Source organism: Hydra viridissima, unplaced genomic scaffold (genome assembly GCF_058129835.1).
Source record: "Hydra viridissima isolate aposymbiotic clone 2 unplaced genomic scaffold, HvirCarnegie_v1 scaffold_8, whole genome shotgun sequence".
In the NCBI taxonomy this organism is placed as follows: domain Eukaryota; kingdom Metazoa; phylum Cnidaria; class Hydrozoa; order Anthoathecata; family Hydridae; genus Hydra; species Hydra viridissima.
The window spans coordinates 11,129,191-11,147,717 of record NW_028324307.1 but is presented as its reverse complement, the minus strand read 5'-3'; the positions used below and the strand labels follow the sequence as shown (position 1 = coordinate 11,147,717).

At 30.8% G+C, this 18,527-nt stretch overlaps 2 protein-coding genes across 5 annotated transcripts in view; both read left to right on the top strand.

Annotated features, from left to right (window-relative positions):
• LOC145186829 (uncharacterized) overlaps positions 1–18,021 on the top strand; it is a 30,186-nt gene extending 12,165 nt beyond the window's left edge. Inside the window, exons 1-2 of one of the 3 annotated variants that reach the window (XM_090095514.1) lie at positions 15,700–15,887; positions 16,251–18,021. In XM_090095514.1, coding sequence (XP_089951640.1) covers positions 16,251–17,963 — 1,713 coding nt within the window. In that variant the 5' untranslated portion in view covers positions 15,700–15,887 and the 3' untranslated portion in view covers positions 17,964–18,021. Of the gene's footprint in view, positions 1–15,699; positions 15,978–16,250 lie in introns of those variants that run through there. The other 2 variants (XM_090095516.1, XM_090095517.1) reach the window with 2 other exon arrangements.
• LOC149885061 (uncharacterized) lies at positions 1,554–4,649 on the top strand. 2 transcript variants are annotated; one of them, XM_090095509.1, is made up of 4 exons: positions 1,555–1,932; positions 2,038–2,205; positions 2,625–4,299; positions 4,382–4,649. In XM_090095509.1, exons 1-3 carry the CDS (start codon positions 1,793–1,795, stop codon positions 4,255–4,257), a joined length of 1,941 nt encoding a protein of 646 aa, XP_089951635.1. In that variant the 5' UTR covers positions 1,555–1,792; the 3' UTR covers positions 4,258–4,299; positions 4,382–4,649. The 2 variants fall into 2 exon arrangements, with proteins under 2 accessions (XP_089951636.1, XP_089951635.1); XM_090095510.1 differs by lacking the exon at positions 2,038–2,205 and having other exon boundaries at positions 1,554–1,932.
• Positions 18,022–18,527: the final 506 nt, after the last annotated feature.

Sequence of the window (18,527 nt, the reverse complement as noted above, 5' to 3'; positions counted from 1 at the left end):
GTGGATAGCAGGTCTGTTTAATTTCTTGAATTTTACAATATGGTGGAAATATGGAACAATTTCGTTCATTAGTCACCTTCCTCATGTACAAATATTGTGCTTCTGTTAAATCTAAGTCAATAAACACGCTGAGTGCTTCTTCATCCGTTAGCATATTTTTCTGGCTTGCGTTTTCCATAAAACTCGATATTAATTTTTTTTTGTCTTTATCAGCCATCCTTAATGATTCCACAAGTTTTGCTTCTGCTTCTTCTCCTATTGAACGCAACGCCTGAAGATATGTATTAAAGATGTGATCAAATCCATATTCCTTAAGTAACATGGTATTTTTTCTTTTTTTGCTGGATTCTGACGAATCTCCATAAGACACGCACGGTCTTCCGCGTTTTTCAAAAGAAGTAGATGGCGTGGAGTCGGTAATTGCCTCTTCTGAGTTAGGTAAAGGTACACAATATTCAGAATCCAACCAATCACTGTTCTTAGATAAAAAAGCATCCTTTTTCCGTGACGCCTGTATCCATCGTTTATTAAACGACGGAATAATGTGCCTTTGAATATCACTAATGATGAAACACAAGTTGTCCTCAGAAAGTTGATAATTTTCTTTTAAAATTATTGACAGTGACTCAACTGTCCTTCCTCCATCAATATAGGAAAGCAATAATTTACGTTTCGAACACTTAAAAGTTGTCATTTTAACAAGTCACAAAAGTAATGTACATAATATTCAATAGTCAAAAGTGTCGGTTTAATTTCCACTGTGAATTTGTTATACTGATATAAATGTTTCAACTCTTTATATATTGGCAGTGTACATTCACCACAAAATGAGTGTAAAAATACAAGAATGCCATGGTATCAATAAAAAATTGATAATAAATTTAAAAACATATACCAAGCTATTGTTATAAATGAACAAAATTTAAAACCACGATAAAAAGCGGTTTTCTGTTTTTTTTTACTTTTATCACTTTTTTCTCGATAATTTCGGAAACCGCACGTTTCTGCAACTCATTCTTATACATGTTTTTAATAAACACCAAGGCTACAATACTATATTAAATTTAAAGCGTGGGGAAGCGTGGGTAACTGCCAAAAGTCTCAGTGAACTTGAAGAATATTTTTTTTTTCATTTATTTCATTGTTCAAATAATTACTCCTAAACTGAACCATTTAAGTAAAAATGTATAATTTTCTTAAAATCTCCATAAGATGAGCTTTTCAAAAATGTATAATACTTTATATTTATTCCTAGAAAGTTTTATAAAAAATTAACTTTTAAAGTGATGAAGCGAACAGGTTTGAAATGAACATCCGCAAAAGTAATAAACAATAGGGCTTCAAATCTTTTATTTTTACATAAAATTATGTGAAATTCCTGCATTATAGTAATGATTGACTATTAAACTATTAAATAAAACTGAAATATAATGACAGTAGCGACATTAGTAAAAAACATTTATGATATGCTATTGCTCTACAATTTTCCACTGTGCGACCTCTGTGACCTCATGCTTAAAAATCATTTTTACTATTGTGGATTTTATTCAAAAACCGACTAAATTCTGTGAAGTTAATGAAAATTCCGTAGTTCAACAACTTCCGGTAAGTTTTTATTTGATTCAGTTTTACCTTGCGATGATTTTTATTAACTATCAAAATGGCTACATTCACTCTTCGTTAACTTTTAACACATACATTTCCCCCAAGGCATATATTCTTAAGAAAAAATTTTAAAGCCTGTGCAAAACTTTTGGAGTCTAAGTTTATTGCACTAAATAATGCTGGTTGTATGGTTAGTTTCAAAATTTTTCGAAGACTAGCTTTTGAGTTGATAAAAAACTTTAACAAATGTGGAAAAAAAAGCAGTTTGTTCTTCACTAAATACAAAGATTTTCTGGATAAAAAAATAGAATACAAATCATATGTCTGGTAAGTTTTTTATTAATTCTAAAATAAAATGTTATATATATATATATATATATATATATATATATATATATATATATATATATATATATATATATATATATATAGCTTAGAAGCAGATCCTGAGCAACAGATAAGTAAATATGAGGAGGGACAACTTATTTTAAAAGAGGGTGAAAAGCTGATTCAGCAGGGTAACCTGCTCATCAAGCAGGGTAAACAAAAAATGAAGGAGGGCCAATTAATACTTGAAGGTCTTAGACTGAAGTTAAACAGGTACGTATGTGTGTATTATATATATATATATATATATATATATATATATATATATATATATATATATATATATATATATATATATATATATATATATATACAAAGTATATAATGTATTGTTATAGTATAATAATACAAATACTCTTGTGCGTTTGAGAGTGCTCGATACTATTGAATAATAGAGCAATATTTATTTATTTATTTGTATAAAATGAATAAAAACACCTTTTGAATAAAAACACCAAAAAGGTGTTTTTATTCATTTTATACAAATAAATATATATATATATATATATATATATATATATATATATATATATATATATATATATATATATATATATATATATATATATATATATATATATGTATATATATAAAGTTAAAAGTTGTACACACACATTTTATACATGTTTTAGGAGAAATACTGTAACAATGGGAACACCTGAAGCACCAAAACCTAGAAAATCTTTTTTAGAACTTACGAGTAGGATGAAACGTAAAAGAACTGATAATCTTCAGGGAAAAGAACTGGAAGAACTTCAACATGCTGTAAAAAGGTTTGCATCTAATCCCTCTACTGCACCCAGGTCTAATTTATATGGTCCAAATTTATCATTGCATACTTTTTGCAATTTGAGACTAACAGACAGAACATGGGCTGAATTTAAAAAAATTGTTACACAAAATCATCATCTTGTTCCTCCAGGTTTAACCAAGTTAAAAGAATACAAAAAATTGACATATCCAGAGCAGGTGAAATATTCAGAAACTGAAGTAAAATGTAGTCTATTCAGTATGATCAAACATTCAGTTTCTAGAGTGTTTGAGTATCTTTTGGAGGATGATGATAATTTTATTAAATTTTTAGCACAGGAGGAACATGATAACATATATGTTATTTGCAAAGTGGGTGGTGATGGTCAGAGTGACCAATCTGAATTTCAGAATGCAGCAACTATGAAGAGAGGTGTGGATGATTCCACTGTGTATAGTATAGTGTTTGTCTTGTTGGAGATTCGAAGTGGAAAAAAGATACTATGGAAAAATTGTAATCCAAATAGTCCAGATGCAACCCGTCATCTTATGTTTTGTTTTGCCAAAGAGACTACTAGTTTTATTCAAGAGAAGTTTGAACATTTACAAAATGAAATTTTGTCTTTAGAGAATATTAAGTTTACACTTCATGACAATACTTTTGTTATAAATTCAAGTTTGTCAACTATTTATACCACAATGAATGATGGTAAAACACTTAATGCTGTGGTATCAAAAATGCTTAAAAAAAATATAGCATCTCAGTGCTGTCATGTATGTCAAGCAAGTCCTAAGGAGTTTAATTTGGAAACCATTTGGAATAAAGATAAAGATGTAGACAAGAATATATTGAAACTTGGAATTTGCAGTCTTCATTTGTGGATATGCAGCATGGAGTGGGTTTTCAATACTGCTTGCAAACTTCCAGCAGTGAAACAAGGAAGAAAAATTCCAGCAAAAAACAGCCAAGAATTTATTGAAAACAAAAAAAAATTCCAGCACTTATTCAAAATACAATTAAAAATAAGGGTATCTTTTGTCAGGAAGGAAAGTGGTGCATCCAACACTGGCAATGTTGCACGAAAATTCTTTAATAATCCATCTGTGACTGGAAGAATTCTAAATTTGAATACCACTATGATCAAACTATTTAGGGACCTGCTAATTGATATAAATAGTACAACCGCAAGACCGGATGTGAAAATTTTCAAGCAGAAATCTGAGCGTCTGTTTGGTCTCATTTCTAATGATCAGTTTTTAAAAGCCATTCCAATGTCACAGTCTGTGCATAGAATGGTAGTTCATGGTGTTTCTTTTATTAAATATTTTAAGTATCCAATAGGTTCTTTGTCTGAGAGTGCCATTGAAGCCAGGAACAAAGCCAACAAAACTGCACGAGTAGGTCATGCACGATTAACTTCTTTTGCTGAAAATACTAGGGATACAGCTAATTATTTATTTATGACATCTGACATGTACCTATACTGTAAGAAGAACAAAATGCAAGAGGTATAAAAGCTATACTGCAAGAAGATTAAGCTGATAACTGTTCTTAAGGTAAATATTGGAGAAAGCTATGTATATCTTTAAATTTAAATATTTAATGTTATCGTTTAATTTTATTAATGATACATTTTAGGTGCTGGTGGTAGCCAATCTGATATTTCTGAGATCTTTTTACATAATCAAACGGTTTGTTTTTTTTATGCTTGCAAAAAAAAAAAAAAAATACTAATTGTTAGAAAAGTTGAAACATAAGAATCCCAAACTTTCATAGTGCAATTCATGAAGGCTTGTTGTAAATATTAAATGTTGCTCCACATAAGGATTGCTGAGTTACGTTTAGAGTAAAAATTTTAATTATATTTCAATTGTATCTATTTATTACAGTGAATACAGTTTTTTCTTGAATGTATAATTATTAGAATTAGAATTTGATAGATAATTTCTATAATAAATAGTTTATATCTTAAACTATACTATTTATTAACAAAACTTTTTAAAATTTTAATGTGTGTTGTTAAATAATTTTAGGAAGATAAAGAGTAATGGTTCATATTATAAAAAGAAATCAAGGAAGCATCATTAAACCATGCAGCTGTAGTTGATAAGCAACTTTTAATAAACGGCTATTTTCATAGCCACATATTGTTAAAAACCTAAAAACGGCTATTTTCATAGCCACATATTGTTAAAAACCTATTTTAGCATCAGAACCTCTATTCTGCATTTGAGGGGAGTGGAACTACTGGAGTATTTATTTTACTTTTATTTATAATAAAATACTTATGTTATTTCCTTTTTTATTTAACATGAAAATATAAGTTGGAGACTAAAAATGCCTGTAACCCCTAAAAAAGATAAACTGATATATCAGACTTAAATAGAGACTTAAAACTGATATATCAGTTTTAAATATCAAAAACTATCGGTTTTATATCTTTTTAATCAAAAATCGAATTAGTCCGGATAAACCAACTAAAAAACCGGAATAAAACCGGTTTTAAAAAAGACCGGACTTTTTTTTATAAATATATATAAAAACAAACAATTTCTCATAATTGATGCTTTGTTCAAAAAATTACTTCAAAATGTTAAACAGTTCTCTAGTTATAAGGCTATTTCCTTTTTTTCTATCAGCGCGACGCATAGTGCATGGTTTGAAACATGGCATACTGAAAATAATGTGTAATAATCATAAAATTAGAATAAATTTTTTTGTCATTTATTTACTTTTGTTTAATTATAAACAAAAATTTCGTGTAAAACTCATAAAAAATAATTTTTTGCGCACAAAAAATTGCTGATTTGGGCAGGGCCGCCGAGAGCCTTCAAGCCGTCCGGGACAAAACCTTTTTTGGCGCCCTTAGATTTTGCTTCATATATATACTTAGCATAGAAGCAAAAAAGTACATTATGCCTTTATAGCTACTTTAACTTTATTTCATTTATTTCACAATTCCTAATTTAAATAAAATTTTCGAGCTTTTTTCGAGGCAAAATTATAAATTACTTCATCATATTACAATGATTTCGCGAGATCATTTTCAATAGACAACATCATAAGATTTGAAAGTCGCTCTTGTCCTATGGTGGCTCTGAAATGGTTTTTTATAATCTTAAGTTTACTAAAAGATCTTTCACCCTCTGCAACGGATACTGGCATTGTGTGAAAAATGATTAATTTCGAAAATATTCGTAAATTGCTTCGAAAATTGTTCCTAATTTTACATGTCTTAAAAACGAAACGAACTATACTACCACAGCAAACAGTTCAGGAGTCTGGAGTCATAGCATGCCATGACATGAGCAATCAGCTGACAGGTGACAGCACACAGGCAGAATTTCGTTGACAAGTGCCTTTTTGCAGCGGACAAAACAAGTGCAACTTTTTTGGTTTGTTTCATTTTCTTAAGTCTGGTCCGTGTCAACGTCACGGAAGTTTTTTAATAATTAAAGGAGGTATCCAGAAGTTTCCAGAAGCATGCAGAAGTTTCCAGAAGAAGCATCTGGAAGCATCCAGTAGCATCCAGAAATATTTATTATTTTTATGACTTCAAGTGCAAAAATGGCTCCCGACAGTCTAGGATTGGAACTTAGAAAGAAAATTATTGGCGATTACGTAAGTGGAATGTCACAAAAAAGTATTTGTGATAAATATCGCGTGAAAAAATGGACTGTATCAAGACTATGTTTCAAATATCGTTCTACGGGGAAGTTGGCAGCAGATAACAAAGGTGGAAGACCTCGTTCCACCACTTCTAGAGAGGATTCTATGATCGTCAGATCCGTCAAGAAGGATCCCTGGATATCATCAGTCGAGATACAAAAGCAATTAGAGCTGCCTGTATCGGACCGAACAATCAGACAACGTGCTGTTGAAGCCGGATTGTTTTCTCGACGCCCTGCAAAGAAACCGCTGATTTCACTATAAAACCAGAAGAAAAGACTCCTGTTTGCTACATCTCATATTGACTGGAATGTGCAGAAATGGGGAACTGTCCTGTTCAGTGATGAATCGAAGTTCAACATCATTGGGAGCGATGGCATTTGCCGTGTACGTCGACCGGCCGGAAAACGCCTCGATTTACGTTACTGCCATAAGACCGTGAAGCATGGTAGAGGCAATGTAATGGTCTGGGGGTGTTTTTCTGCTAACGGTCTAGGTCCAATACATCGAAACGATAGAATAATGGACCGTTTCATGTATAAAAATAACCTGAAAGATGTTATGTTACCTCATGCTGAATGGAATATGTTAATAAAATGGGTTTTTCAGCAAGACAACGATCCGAAACACACTGCAAAAGTAGTCAAGCAGTGGTTTCAAGACAACCACCTATCGGTGACGGATTGGCCGCCTCAATCTCCGGATCTCAACCCTATCGAGAACCTGTCGTAGATCGTCAACCGCAGAATTAATCGTGAAGGTGTCCGTAATAAGGATCAACTGTTTGAACAAATCCAAAAGGCCTGGGCAGCGATTCCACAAAGTTTCATTGATCACTTGATTGAATCTATGCCTCGAAGATGCAAGGCTGTGATCGACAACAAAGGATTCGCCACGAAATATTGATAGCGAAATACAGCTTGGTCAACATTTTGTCGAGTTGCACTTGTTTTGTCCAGAAGGAAATCAACTTTTTTTAATACTTTTGATTAATTTATTAATTTTCGTGTACAAATAATGAACTTTGTGATGAATAAAACTTGAAGAACTTTGTCTCTAAACAGTTACATAGTTATTTCTCTAAATTGAAAAAATTCAGCACTTTTATATAAAGAAACTAAACCAGCATTATTTGGTTGCAAATGTTTTGTCCAATACTGTGTGTGTATATATATATATATATATATATATATATATATATATATATATATATATATATATATATATATATATATATATATATATATATATATATATATATATATGTAGAGAGAGAGAGAGAGAGAGAGAGAGAGAGATTCTTGGAGCGTTTGTTTATTTTTTTCACATTCTTTCACCCTTTTGGAAGCCAATGCCCTATTTTGGGCACCAGAAAGTTTTTACGATTTATTGTTAACAGTTACTGTAAATAACCGTACGCATCAATAAAATAATAGCATAGTCAACTACGCAAACTCATCAAAAAATTATAAACTCAATCTCAAAAAGCTTATGTCATAAATCAATATTTCAATAGTTAAATATAAATCTTAAACATGAATTACCATAAATAAGTTAATCGTAAAGAGTTGAAAAATATTTACTATTACTTTCTAAGTTCTGAATAGAATTATTTCTAAATTGTATTCACAGTTTGTTATAGCTAATTATTAACGTTTACGATTTTTTCACTTTAGTCTGATGAATGCGGAAATCTCAAGGGACATTTTTAATTTAGTAGCGTATAGTGTACTAAATGAATGATGAGTTCGTATTATAAAATTTTTTCGAGGAATTAAAAATAATGATATAACGCGAGTAATATATGCATTTCAATTACGGCATTTTAAGATTAAAAAAACTATTTTTATTTTACTTCGGCATCTGGCGCCCCATCGACATCTGCCGCCTGGGACAAACTGTCCCTTTGGCCCCTGGATTTGGGTGATTAAGCCTGTCATTTTACGTTTTTAAATTTTTGCTGTTATAGCCGCCATCGTCCCATTACTTAGTGTCTAGAGTCTGCTGGCGCCATTGACAGTTATAGCCGCAATTTAACTAAAGGTGCTGAATTAATCAAAATTAAGTTTATTCAAGTAGAAAAATTAAAAGTATACTTCTAATATTCTAAAAATTACAAAAACATATTGTGTTAATTTTCGAACTTCACTTGTTCCCACTGTCTGTCAATGTATTAAAAAAAAATTGACAGTAGTTAGAACTCATTTTATTTTCGTTTAAAAGTATACATTACTGACCTTTTAGTACAATGTAAATTTTTGATGGACTTTGCGTTTCTATTTTAAAAGTTAATTATTTTTTGATTTTGCTCAAAATTATTTTTACCTTCAATTTAAACTTTTAAAATTTTCAATACTTTAAATCTATTTAAGTTTATTTGCTGGCATAGCCTTTTTAGGCAATTTTTAGACTTTGAGTCGACAAGCTTTATTAGTTTGTTATGCATAGTTTTCCATTTTGGTGCAAACGTTTGTTAATTTTCTTCTCGAACTTGATGATCCTCGCATAAAAAAAGTTCAATTGGATTTAAGTCGGCGTACCAGGGATTTTCTCTTTTGTTTTTGATTCTACAATTATTATCTAATAATCTTCTGAATTACGAAGATTTTCACTATACAATTTGTGTTTTCTCATTTTGGAATGTGGTTTTATTAATTTACAAAGATAATTTACTAAAATACAGAGGTAGCCACAGAAATAGCACACGTCACGTTTTTTTGATTACAATTAATATAATTCCTTTTGTAAGTTTTCAGATGGAATACCGTTAAAAATTAAATACGTAAAAACACGCGATAAAATGCAATTAAAGGAAAGCATTATTTGTATTGTTTGCTACTTTTGAGAAATGGACATCTACAAAGCCAGTTCTTAGCTTTAAGATGAATTTTCATAGTAAAAAAAAAAAACATAAGTATTTTTTTTTAAATTGCTAATCCTTTTAATCAATCTGTTTTGGTGAAAATGCCACCGTTGCAGATAAAAACTGTAGCATCTGCAGATAGAAGTGTCAGGTTGTTAGTACTGTTGTGCATATGTAAGCATGATCTTGCGAGGTTCGTAACGAGGAAACATTTATTTTTCTTCGGGATGACAAACGGAGGCGCTCAGAAAATAATCGTTCTGAGTGATTTATCACCTATTTTATCCAATATCCTGAAATCTGGCTTGCTGCAGATATACTGGAAAGATACTTATGATTTTAAAAGGCAATCATATATAAGAATGTTTTTAAAAGACAATCATATATAGGAATGATTTTAAAAGGCAATCATATATAAGAATGAATGCATTGAACTGAGGCAAGTAAACAATTTTTTGCCTTTTATTTAAAGTTCATCGCAGCCAGCATTAAAGCCTATGTTTCTTTAAATGATTTAGAACTCATTAGCTATATGATAGGTTTTCGCAAAATGGGTAAAGAAGTTGCAGATATTGTGTTAGATCTAGAGATTCGTTTATTTTACAAAGTATAGGCCACATTGATTTGTTTGTAGAATTTTGAAGCTAAACACCATCTACATTTATTGCTAGTGATACAAGAGTTTCTCCACCATCAACATAAACTTCCTGTTTTAATTTTTTATCAGGAATAAATTCAGCATTTAGCCCAGCACTAATTCTACTTTCTATATTATCTTGTATTCCAAATAGGGATTACAATCCCGCATTGCGGGATCCCGCAATCCCGCGGGATCCCGCATAAATTTAAGGCATGCGAGAGCCCGCAAAAACTACTGCGGGATCCGCGGGATTGGCGGGATTTTGAAACTATTGCTTTTAAACAAAAAAGGTCAATTCTTTTAAACTAAAAAGACAAAAAAAATATCAAATTAAAAGTGTTTAATGTATTTGCGAAACAAATCCATTGAAAAATTTATCTTCAGCTATTAAAATATTTTTCTTAGCTATAAATATAAAAAAATCATTCAAAAATAAATAATTATTTAGCAAAACATTGGTCGAACTCGTTCAAATTTTTTTTTGTTTAATTAATGATTATGTTGAAATTTTCGCTAATGAGTATGTTGAAATTTTTGTTAATGAGTATGCTGAAAACGTGAAATTGAAAACGTGCGTGCATAATTATAAAAAATATACTTTTAAAAACTACTTTTTAAAAAGTCTTTAAAAATTATTTACATTAAGATTTTAATACAAAAGTACTAAGCATGTCGCAAATTAAAACTATATGGAATATTTTAAAAAAAGTGATAAACAAAATGCGAAGTGCATGCTATGTTCGGCTTTACATTTAATAGTTTTTGCACATCTTTAGATTTACGGTTCTTGTTTTCAAAGAGTGGTTTCCGGCTTCCTACTTCACCTAATACTATAAGATCGATGGTAGTTAAATTCTCAGATTCTGTAAAAGTCAATATAATGAAAAAATTCACATCACTAAAAAAGCAAAATCAAAAGTTTTCAATAACGTTTGACGAATGGACATCACAAAATAGTCAGAGATACTTAAACTTAAATTTACATATGGAGGCGAAACACTTTAATCTTGGATTGATTCGAATCCATGGATCGTGTAATGCAGAATATTGCGTCAAGTTAGTTGCTATCAACAACTATGTTATGCTCATGGAATACAACTTGCAGTTATTGATATCTTATACAAGAAAAACAGCGGAGAAGTCGAAGAATCGTTTACTACATATGAAAATTGTAAAGAAGAAGATGAATATGGTAAAACTGAGGATGATGAAGTTATAAATAAAGAATATGGTTTGACAATGATTTTGACCGACCATCTGCTGATTGGTATTTGGTATTGTATTGAAAGAGCCTTAATTGATATTGGGTCAGAAATTCGTTTCACCCAAGAAGAGTGGTCCCAAATCAATGACTTAATTATTTGCCTAGCACCACTAAAACTTGGTCTCGAACTTTTATGCAGGAGAGAATCGAACCTTGTCACGGCGGAAACAACTTTTCAATTTATGCTAGATAAATTGCAAAAGCAATCATCACTTTTGAGCATAGATTTAGCCGCTGCACTTCGTGTGAGGTTTACACAACGTCGTAATAAGAATTTAAATGGACTACTAGTTTACTTACAAAATCCGACGAAGAAAATGAACTCGAAGAAAAAGAAGCTGTAGATTTTATTAACAGTTCCCAAATACTTACTCCTACAATTCTATCGCTGAAAAAAGAATTGGAAAATCAAACACAGAAAGACAAGAAAAGCTGGACAGAAAATGTAAAGGAGAGACCAAATTTAGATTCTTTAGACTTTGATAAATTATTGAAGCCGGAAATGTCTGCCTATAAAAGTAATGGAGTAAGAGGCAAGCTTCAAGATATAGCGCATAGTTACTTGATGACCATACCACCAACAAGCGTAGAGGCCGAGCGAGCTTTTTCAGCAGCTGGTTACATATGCAGTCCTTTGAGGAATAGATTAAGTGATGATACCTTAAGTAGGGTCTGTTTCTTAAGAGCACATTTCTTACAATGATTTTCTCATTTTGATATTTAAAAAAAAAAAAAAGCTAATAGACGTTCTACGTAAAGCTAAAAGATGTCCTATGTACTTTGGCTTGTCTTTTTGTTCATTAAATGTTAAGAATTATATTGATTTACAAATGAATTGTGTTTTTTGGCTTTATTTACCTTATTTTATCAATTTCATAAGTTGAGTATATTTTTTCTGAAATACTTGAAAGAAAAATACAATTGTCATTTTGCCTTTTATAATGTGCATAAGAAACCTACTAATCCCGCGCGGGATCCCGCGGGATCCGCACAAAAATTAAAAAATTCCGCGCGGATCCCGCGGGATTGAAAAGTGTGCGGGATTGCAATCCCTAATTCCAAAATAGTGATACGATTTGTTTGCATTGGTATAACTTTTATTAGAACATTTGATCTTGCTAAGTAAAGTGGTAGCGCAAATGGGTAAATTATTATCAGGACCAATAATTTTTAACAATGCTGAAAATGCATTTTTTGATATGTTATATTGTATATACCATAAAATAAGTTTGTCTTGTAATGAAAGCTGTTCTAAGTTAGAATTTTTTAAGTTAGAATTTTGGCCATCATCTTGACCTAAATTGTCTAAACTTTGGAAAAAATCTTCATCATTTGAAAAAATAAAGTTTTTCAAAAACTTTTCAGTGTTTTCATAGTGAGTTGCCTCATTTGTAAAATCAACAGCAGAATCGTCAGCTTGAGATGTAGTAGGTAAATCTGCAGAGCAGTCAAAAGGCAAATTATCTTCACTTTTTCTAACTTTATTGACAAAATAATATTTCTTTTGTGACTCCTATAAAATATAATGTAAAACCTCACATTATTAAAAATAACTGACATTATTTAAGATCATTTAAAAAGAGTAAAAGAGAAAAAGTATTCATTGCATCATTTTGTATATGACATGTATTACATATCATGTTCAACAATGATAAACATTCTTACTGAGTAAGAATTAGTACTAATTAACAAATTTGAACAAATAAATAATAGTGAAAAAAACAATGAACAAATAAGAACTTTAATTTGAACTTTAACTAAAACTTGAAATTAAATTATTTGGTACTAATTTGTTCAAGCATAACCTTAAAAAACAAGTTTATATAATAAATTATATGTATGACTAGTTCTACATATAGCTAACTATCAGGATATCAGGTTGTATGTATAACTATATGCATTTTGAATCATATTATTTTATTTATATATTACTTTAGATCACATTACTTTAAAAACTGGACCAAGAGTCTTTATTCCCAATAACACTGTGGTACTCCAGATTAAAAATTGAAAAGTTTCTATAAATACTCTGTTTTTGTTCCTTAATGTAGTTCGTAAGTCCCTGAAGTCTTAAGGACCTTATTATGTCTAAAGTTAAAAGTTTAAGAGCCTAAAAAAAGTTACAGAAACCCATCTCGTGGGATTTAACATTTCTTGTGGGATTTAACGTCCATGGTATCGATTAACGTTTCTTGTGGGATATAACGTGGGTTTCTTGTGGGATTTACATGAGAATTATAATTCCCATGTAAATCCTACAAGAAACCCGCGTGGGGTTTCCCATGTGAGTAAATACCATATGGTTCCCACATGTAACCCATGTGGGATTACCCACATGGGTTTAAAGTGACAAATTTCCATACGGATACCACACGGGAAAATCCGTCTCACGTAAATCCCATCAATCCCACACGAAACCCACACAGTACCCATGTGGGACGCGGTTTTATTTTTCACTGGGTTACTGTTGTTACTAATAGTAACAACAGAAATAATAAAAACGATAAGACCATACTTTTAGTTGCATATTCTTGAGCCTTCTACAAGTGATGTATAGCCTTATTTTTAACCTTTTCTAAATATTATATCAAAAGAAGTAATCTTATATTCATATTTATTATCTCATTACAGGATAAATAATGAGTCTTCATGAGGAATATTTAAAACATTTATGTAGAAAGTGTGACTGCATAATAAAGCAGGTTAGTCACTATCAAATAAAAACCTGTTGTTATCTATAAACAAGCAATTCTTAGCTTTTACAAGCTGGATACAACCTCAGACTATCAAAAAGTTCATCCTGAATATTTATGCAAATCATTTTATATGGTCTTATACAGGTTAGATTTAAAATCAAAAAAAGGCTTTGAAGTTGAGAGGAATGACAAGTTCTTCACTTTTTCTAAACACACAAAAATCTGTTATGTATGTAACACACTCACAAGAGTTGGAAGAAATAAAAAAGTACATGCGATAAGTATTCATCAACAGTTAAAAGCATTTGCATCAAAACATGGTTTTGACTGTTACAATGAAAATAACCAAAATTATTTTGTAATAGGTAAAATCATTAGTTATCGCCAATCAAATGGCATGTGGAGACTAATTGTTTTAAATCGTGAAGTGCCATTATCCATTAATATTAAAAAATCTCTTCCAGATCAACTAAATCTTCAATCTGCTAATACTATATTCTCCAACATTTCATGCATAAACATCTGTAAATGTAATAATGACTTCCACTATCTTTTTTTCTAATCAGAAAAAAATTTTCTGATTTTAAAAATTTCTGAAGCACATCAAATGAGGATGTTGGAATAATTGAAACGAGAGAAGGCAATACAGTTGAAAACTTGAAAGCTATTAGACATAAAGGTTGTTCATTAATATGTTTAGAAGTCTGTTGTAATTTTAGTACCATCTACCATACTAACTTGGTTGTAATGGAACCCAGGTTAAAGAGAAATGTCAATCATCTATTTAGGTGCGTGTGTAGAAATTTCAAACCATTTATTTATTCAAGTTTTATATATGGTTCGAAAGAGCTCTGAATTTGTAATAAAATGGTGAAAACTTTATGAAAAAAGAATCATTACAAAAAAAGGTATGCTCATTTAAGTAACATTATTTTTATGAAGCATTGCTTAAGAAAAATGCAACTTTCGTATAAAACTCGCGTTCGGCTAACGGCAGTTCGGCTAATTTATAATTTTGCCTCGAAAAAAGCTCAAAAATTTTATTTAAGTTAGGAATTGTTTATGCTGCGGTTAGTTAGCAAAAAATGAAATAAAGTTAAAGTAGCTATAAAGGCATAATGTACTTTTTTGCTTCTATGCTAAGTATTGCCGAAATTGGAACACTTAGCTTATTTAGAAACTGGAACTTATTCTACTTTCATGAATATTTTTTCTTGTAAAGAAAATAATTTTCTTTATTTTTTGAAACTTCTAGTATTTAAACTTAAAAACTGCACGTATGTGAATAAAATTACTTTTTTTTAAAGAAAAAAATTTTTGCGATCTAATTTTATCGTTGCATTTAAACGATTACAGAAGCTTAACGATATTGAATTTGATGATAATTTTTTTAAAATTTTAAATTTTAAGGGTTTCAAGTCTATGTGATATTAAGAGCTTATATCGTAAGTTGTTACTTGTATGTAAATATTTTGCTACAACACCATAGTCCTATGTTGCCCAGAATTAAGCATGGGAATTTCGGCCTTCGAAATCGACGAAATTAAACGAAATTCGTGTTTCAATTTCGTATCGAAATTTATATTGAATTTCGAAAGACGAAATTTTTAAACATTACAAATTCACGAATTTCGAAATTAAAACTTGTTTAATTTCGTGTCAATTTCGTTACTTTCAATGACCCGAAATTATACGAAATTTTTTCGCGAAATTAAACAATCCAAAAAATCGAAATTTCGTTCTCAATTTCGATCCGAAATTGAAACACGAATTTCGCTTAATTTCGTCGATTTCGAAGGCCGAAATTCCCATGCTTACCCAGAATGGAACTTCAAAAGTTGCCGTAATTGAAACGATGTCATCTCATAACACGCTACTTGACGTCCGAATTATCAGAAAATTTCATTAGTCCGACTGTATAATATTTTTTAAAGCGAATTTCTTTTATAGACATAGTATTATTGTTAGACATTTGTTGCTTTTTTGGAATTGGTATTTAGTCTTGCTTTAAAGTATGAAATGATTTTTCTTTTATCTTTTAGTAAAAAATAAAATGTAAAAGTTTTACAAAAGTTATACATTTCTATTTAACGGATAAACTTGTAAGACAACATAAAGTATATACCCAGCATAAGTTTTTTACTGTATATAGAAGTTAATATATAAAGTTGCAAACTTTATATAGTTTATATAGATTTTGATTTATATAGTTAATGATTAACTAAACAAAAATGATGAAAAATAATGATTATATAATGAGTATATAATTAACTTAATCATATATGAATAACAAATAAATATATGAAAAAATAAGCCTGTAATAAGATTATAAAACTCTCCTTATGTATCTTCATAGTAATTTGCTTTTATTTTAGATGCAAACACCACGAAAATATGGAAAATGGAAAGTAGAAAACTTGAAAAAGGCTGTTGAAGCAATAAAACAAGGAGAAATCAGCTTAAATGAAGCCGCTTATGAATTTTGTATTCCAAAAGCAACTTTGTCAAGGCATATAAATGAAAAAAACAAAGTTGCTGTTGCAAATGTGAAATTTCATGGTCGACTTACCACCTTACCTAATGAAATTGAAACAGAACTAGCTGATCACTGTTTATTATTAGAATCGATGTACTTTGGATTAAGAATTGATGATCTTCGTCGTCTAGCATTTGATATTGCGGAAGCTAACAACATCACACATAATTTTAACAAACAAACACGAATGGCAGGAAAAAAGTGGTATTATGCATTTATGCAAAGGCACCCACAACTGTTGCTTCGTGGGCCTGAATCAACATCAATTGCACGTGCACAAGGTTTTAATAAAGAGCAAGTGCAATCTTTCTTTAATTTACTTTCAAAGTTATACATGGAAGAAAAGTTAACTCCAGACAGACTTTATAATATGGATGAAACTAGTTTATCAACAGTACAAGATGGTCAGATAAAAATTATTAGTGCAAGGGGCAAAAAACGAGTTGGAATTATGACTAGTAGTGAACGAGGAAATTCAGTAACAGCTGTAGTTTGTGTATCTGCAGCAGGATTTTATGTTCCACCAATGTTAATATATAAACGCAAAAGAATGAAGCCAGAAATAACAAATGGTGCACCTCCAGGAACTGTATTTAGTACTCAAGAGAAAGGATGGATGTCAAATGAAGGTTTTTTAGATTGGCTCAATCATTTCATTAAAGTTGTTAAACCTTCAAAACAATCAAAAGTTTTGTTGATACTTGATGGTCATGTTACACATTCAAAAAATTTGGCAGCGATATATCTAGCACGAAATGCTGGAGTGCGTATGGTATCACTACCTCCCCATACTACACACAGACTGCAACCATTAGACGTTGCGTTCTTTGGACCACTTGGTACATACTATGATGAAGCTATGCGAAAATGGATGCGGTCACATATATCACAACCAGTAACAACTTGGCAAGTTGCAGAATTATTTGGTGACGCATATAGTCAGGCAGCATCATTGAGAATTGCTATGAAAGGATTTCAGGCTAGTGGGTTGTGGCCTTTGGACATAAATGTATTCACTGATTCTGATTTTACAGCCTCTTCATTTACTGATGTTGGTCCTTCAAACAATCTTCAGTCATCTGAAAGTATAGATGGGATGACAAAACTATCTACAGATAAATCAAGTGAAAAAAAATTAAAATGTCATGTTTCAGTTTCAACTTTGTCTCTTTTGCCAGTGGTTTCACTTGAAGTAAAAAACAAAAAAAGAAGATCACGAACAACTCAGGCAGCTGATCTTACAAGCTCCCCATATAGATGTGCTCTAGAAATTACACCAAGAAATCAAAAGCACACACTAAATCAAATAGCTTCCAAACAAATTAAAAAATCTACAAAAAAAAAGCTCACACTAAATCCAATAACTGCCAAACTATTGCAAAAACCACAGGAAAGCAAAGTAGCACTTGACTCAATCACCATGGACCAAATGAAATTGAGCACATCAAATAAAATCACCATCGCCACCACAGCACACCACATATCACCACTACCATCCCAAGTGCAGAAGCTGCAAGAAAAAAAGACTTATGAATTGCGAAAAAAGGATTAAATATTTGTTGTAATTTTTATTTGTTATTATATCTTTTAAATATCTTTTATTAAAAAGCTAATCAATTAATTTTTCCTTTGAGCCATAAGTTTTATAGCTGTAATTTATTCAAATATTAGAACTGTTCTAATTAAAGAATATATGTGTTCCATTGAAGGAGACCAGTTGCCTTTATTGGAACAAAATGGTGCCTTGAAAAATCAAAGTTTATATCCAATAAGGGTGCGATCAATAGAGTCGAATCATTAATAAAAGCATAGTAGGGTTGTATATCTATATTATTTAATTCATAAATGTTTTCATAGTTAAGCCATCTTTGGTTAATAAATATTTTTCCTAAAGTGTTCCAATTAAGGCAACTCTCCCCTATATATATGAAGCGAAATCTGTAAGGGCGCCAAAAAAGGTTTTGTCCCGGGCGGCTTGAAGGCTCTCGGCGGCCCTGTATATATATATATATATATAGGGTAAAGTAGGGTAATTTCGGCGTATTAAGCTATTTTGTTGTTTATAGACAATGGTTGCTTTAATAACGTTAAAAAATCATGCATATCGATGTCCTGC

Excerpts from the sequence above, each read along its gene's own strand:
- LOC149885061 (XM_090095509.1), top strand. The coding sequence starts at position 1,793 with ATGGTTAGTTTCAAAATTTTTCGAAGACTAGCTTTTGAGTTGATAAAA. Across the intron at positions 1,933-2,037 it reads GAATACAAATCATATGTCTG|CTTAGAAGCAGATCCTGAGC; the intron begins GTAAGTTTTTTA and ends ATATATATATAG. Across the intron at positions 2,206-2,624 it reads CTTAGACTGAAGTTAAACAG|GAGAAATACTGTAACAATGG; the intron begins GTACGTATGTGT and ends TACATGTTTTAG.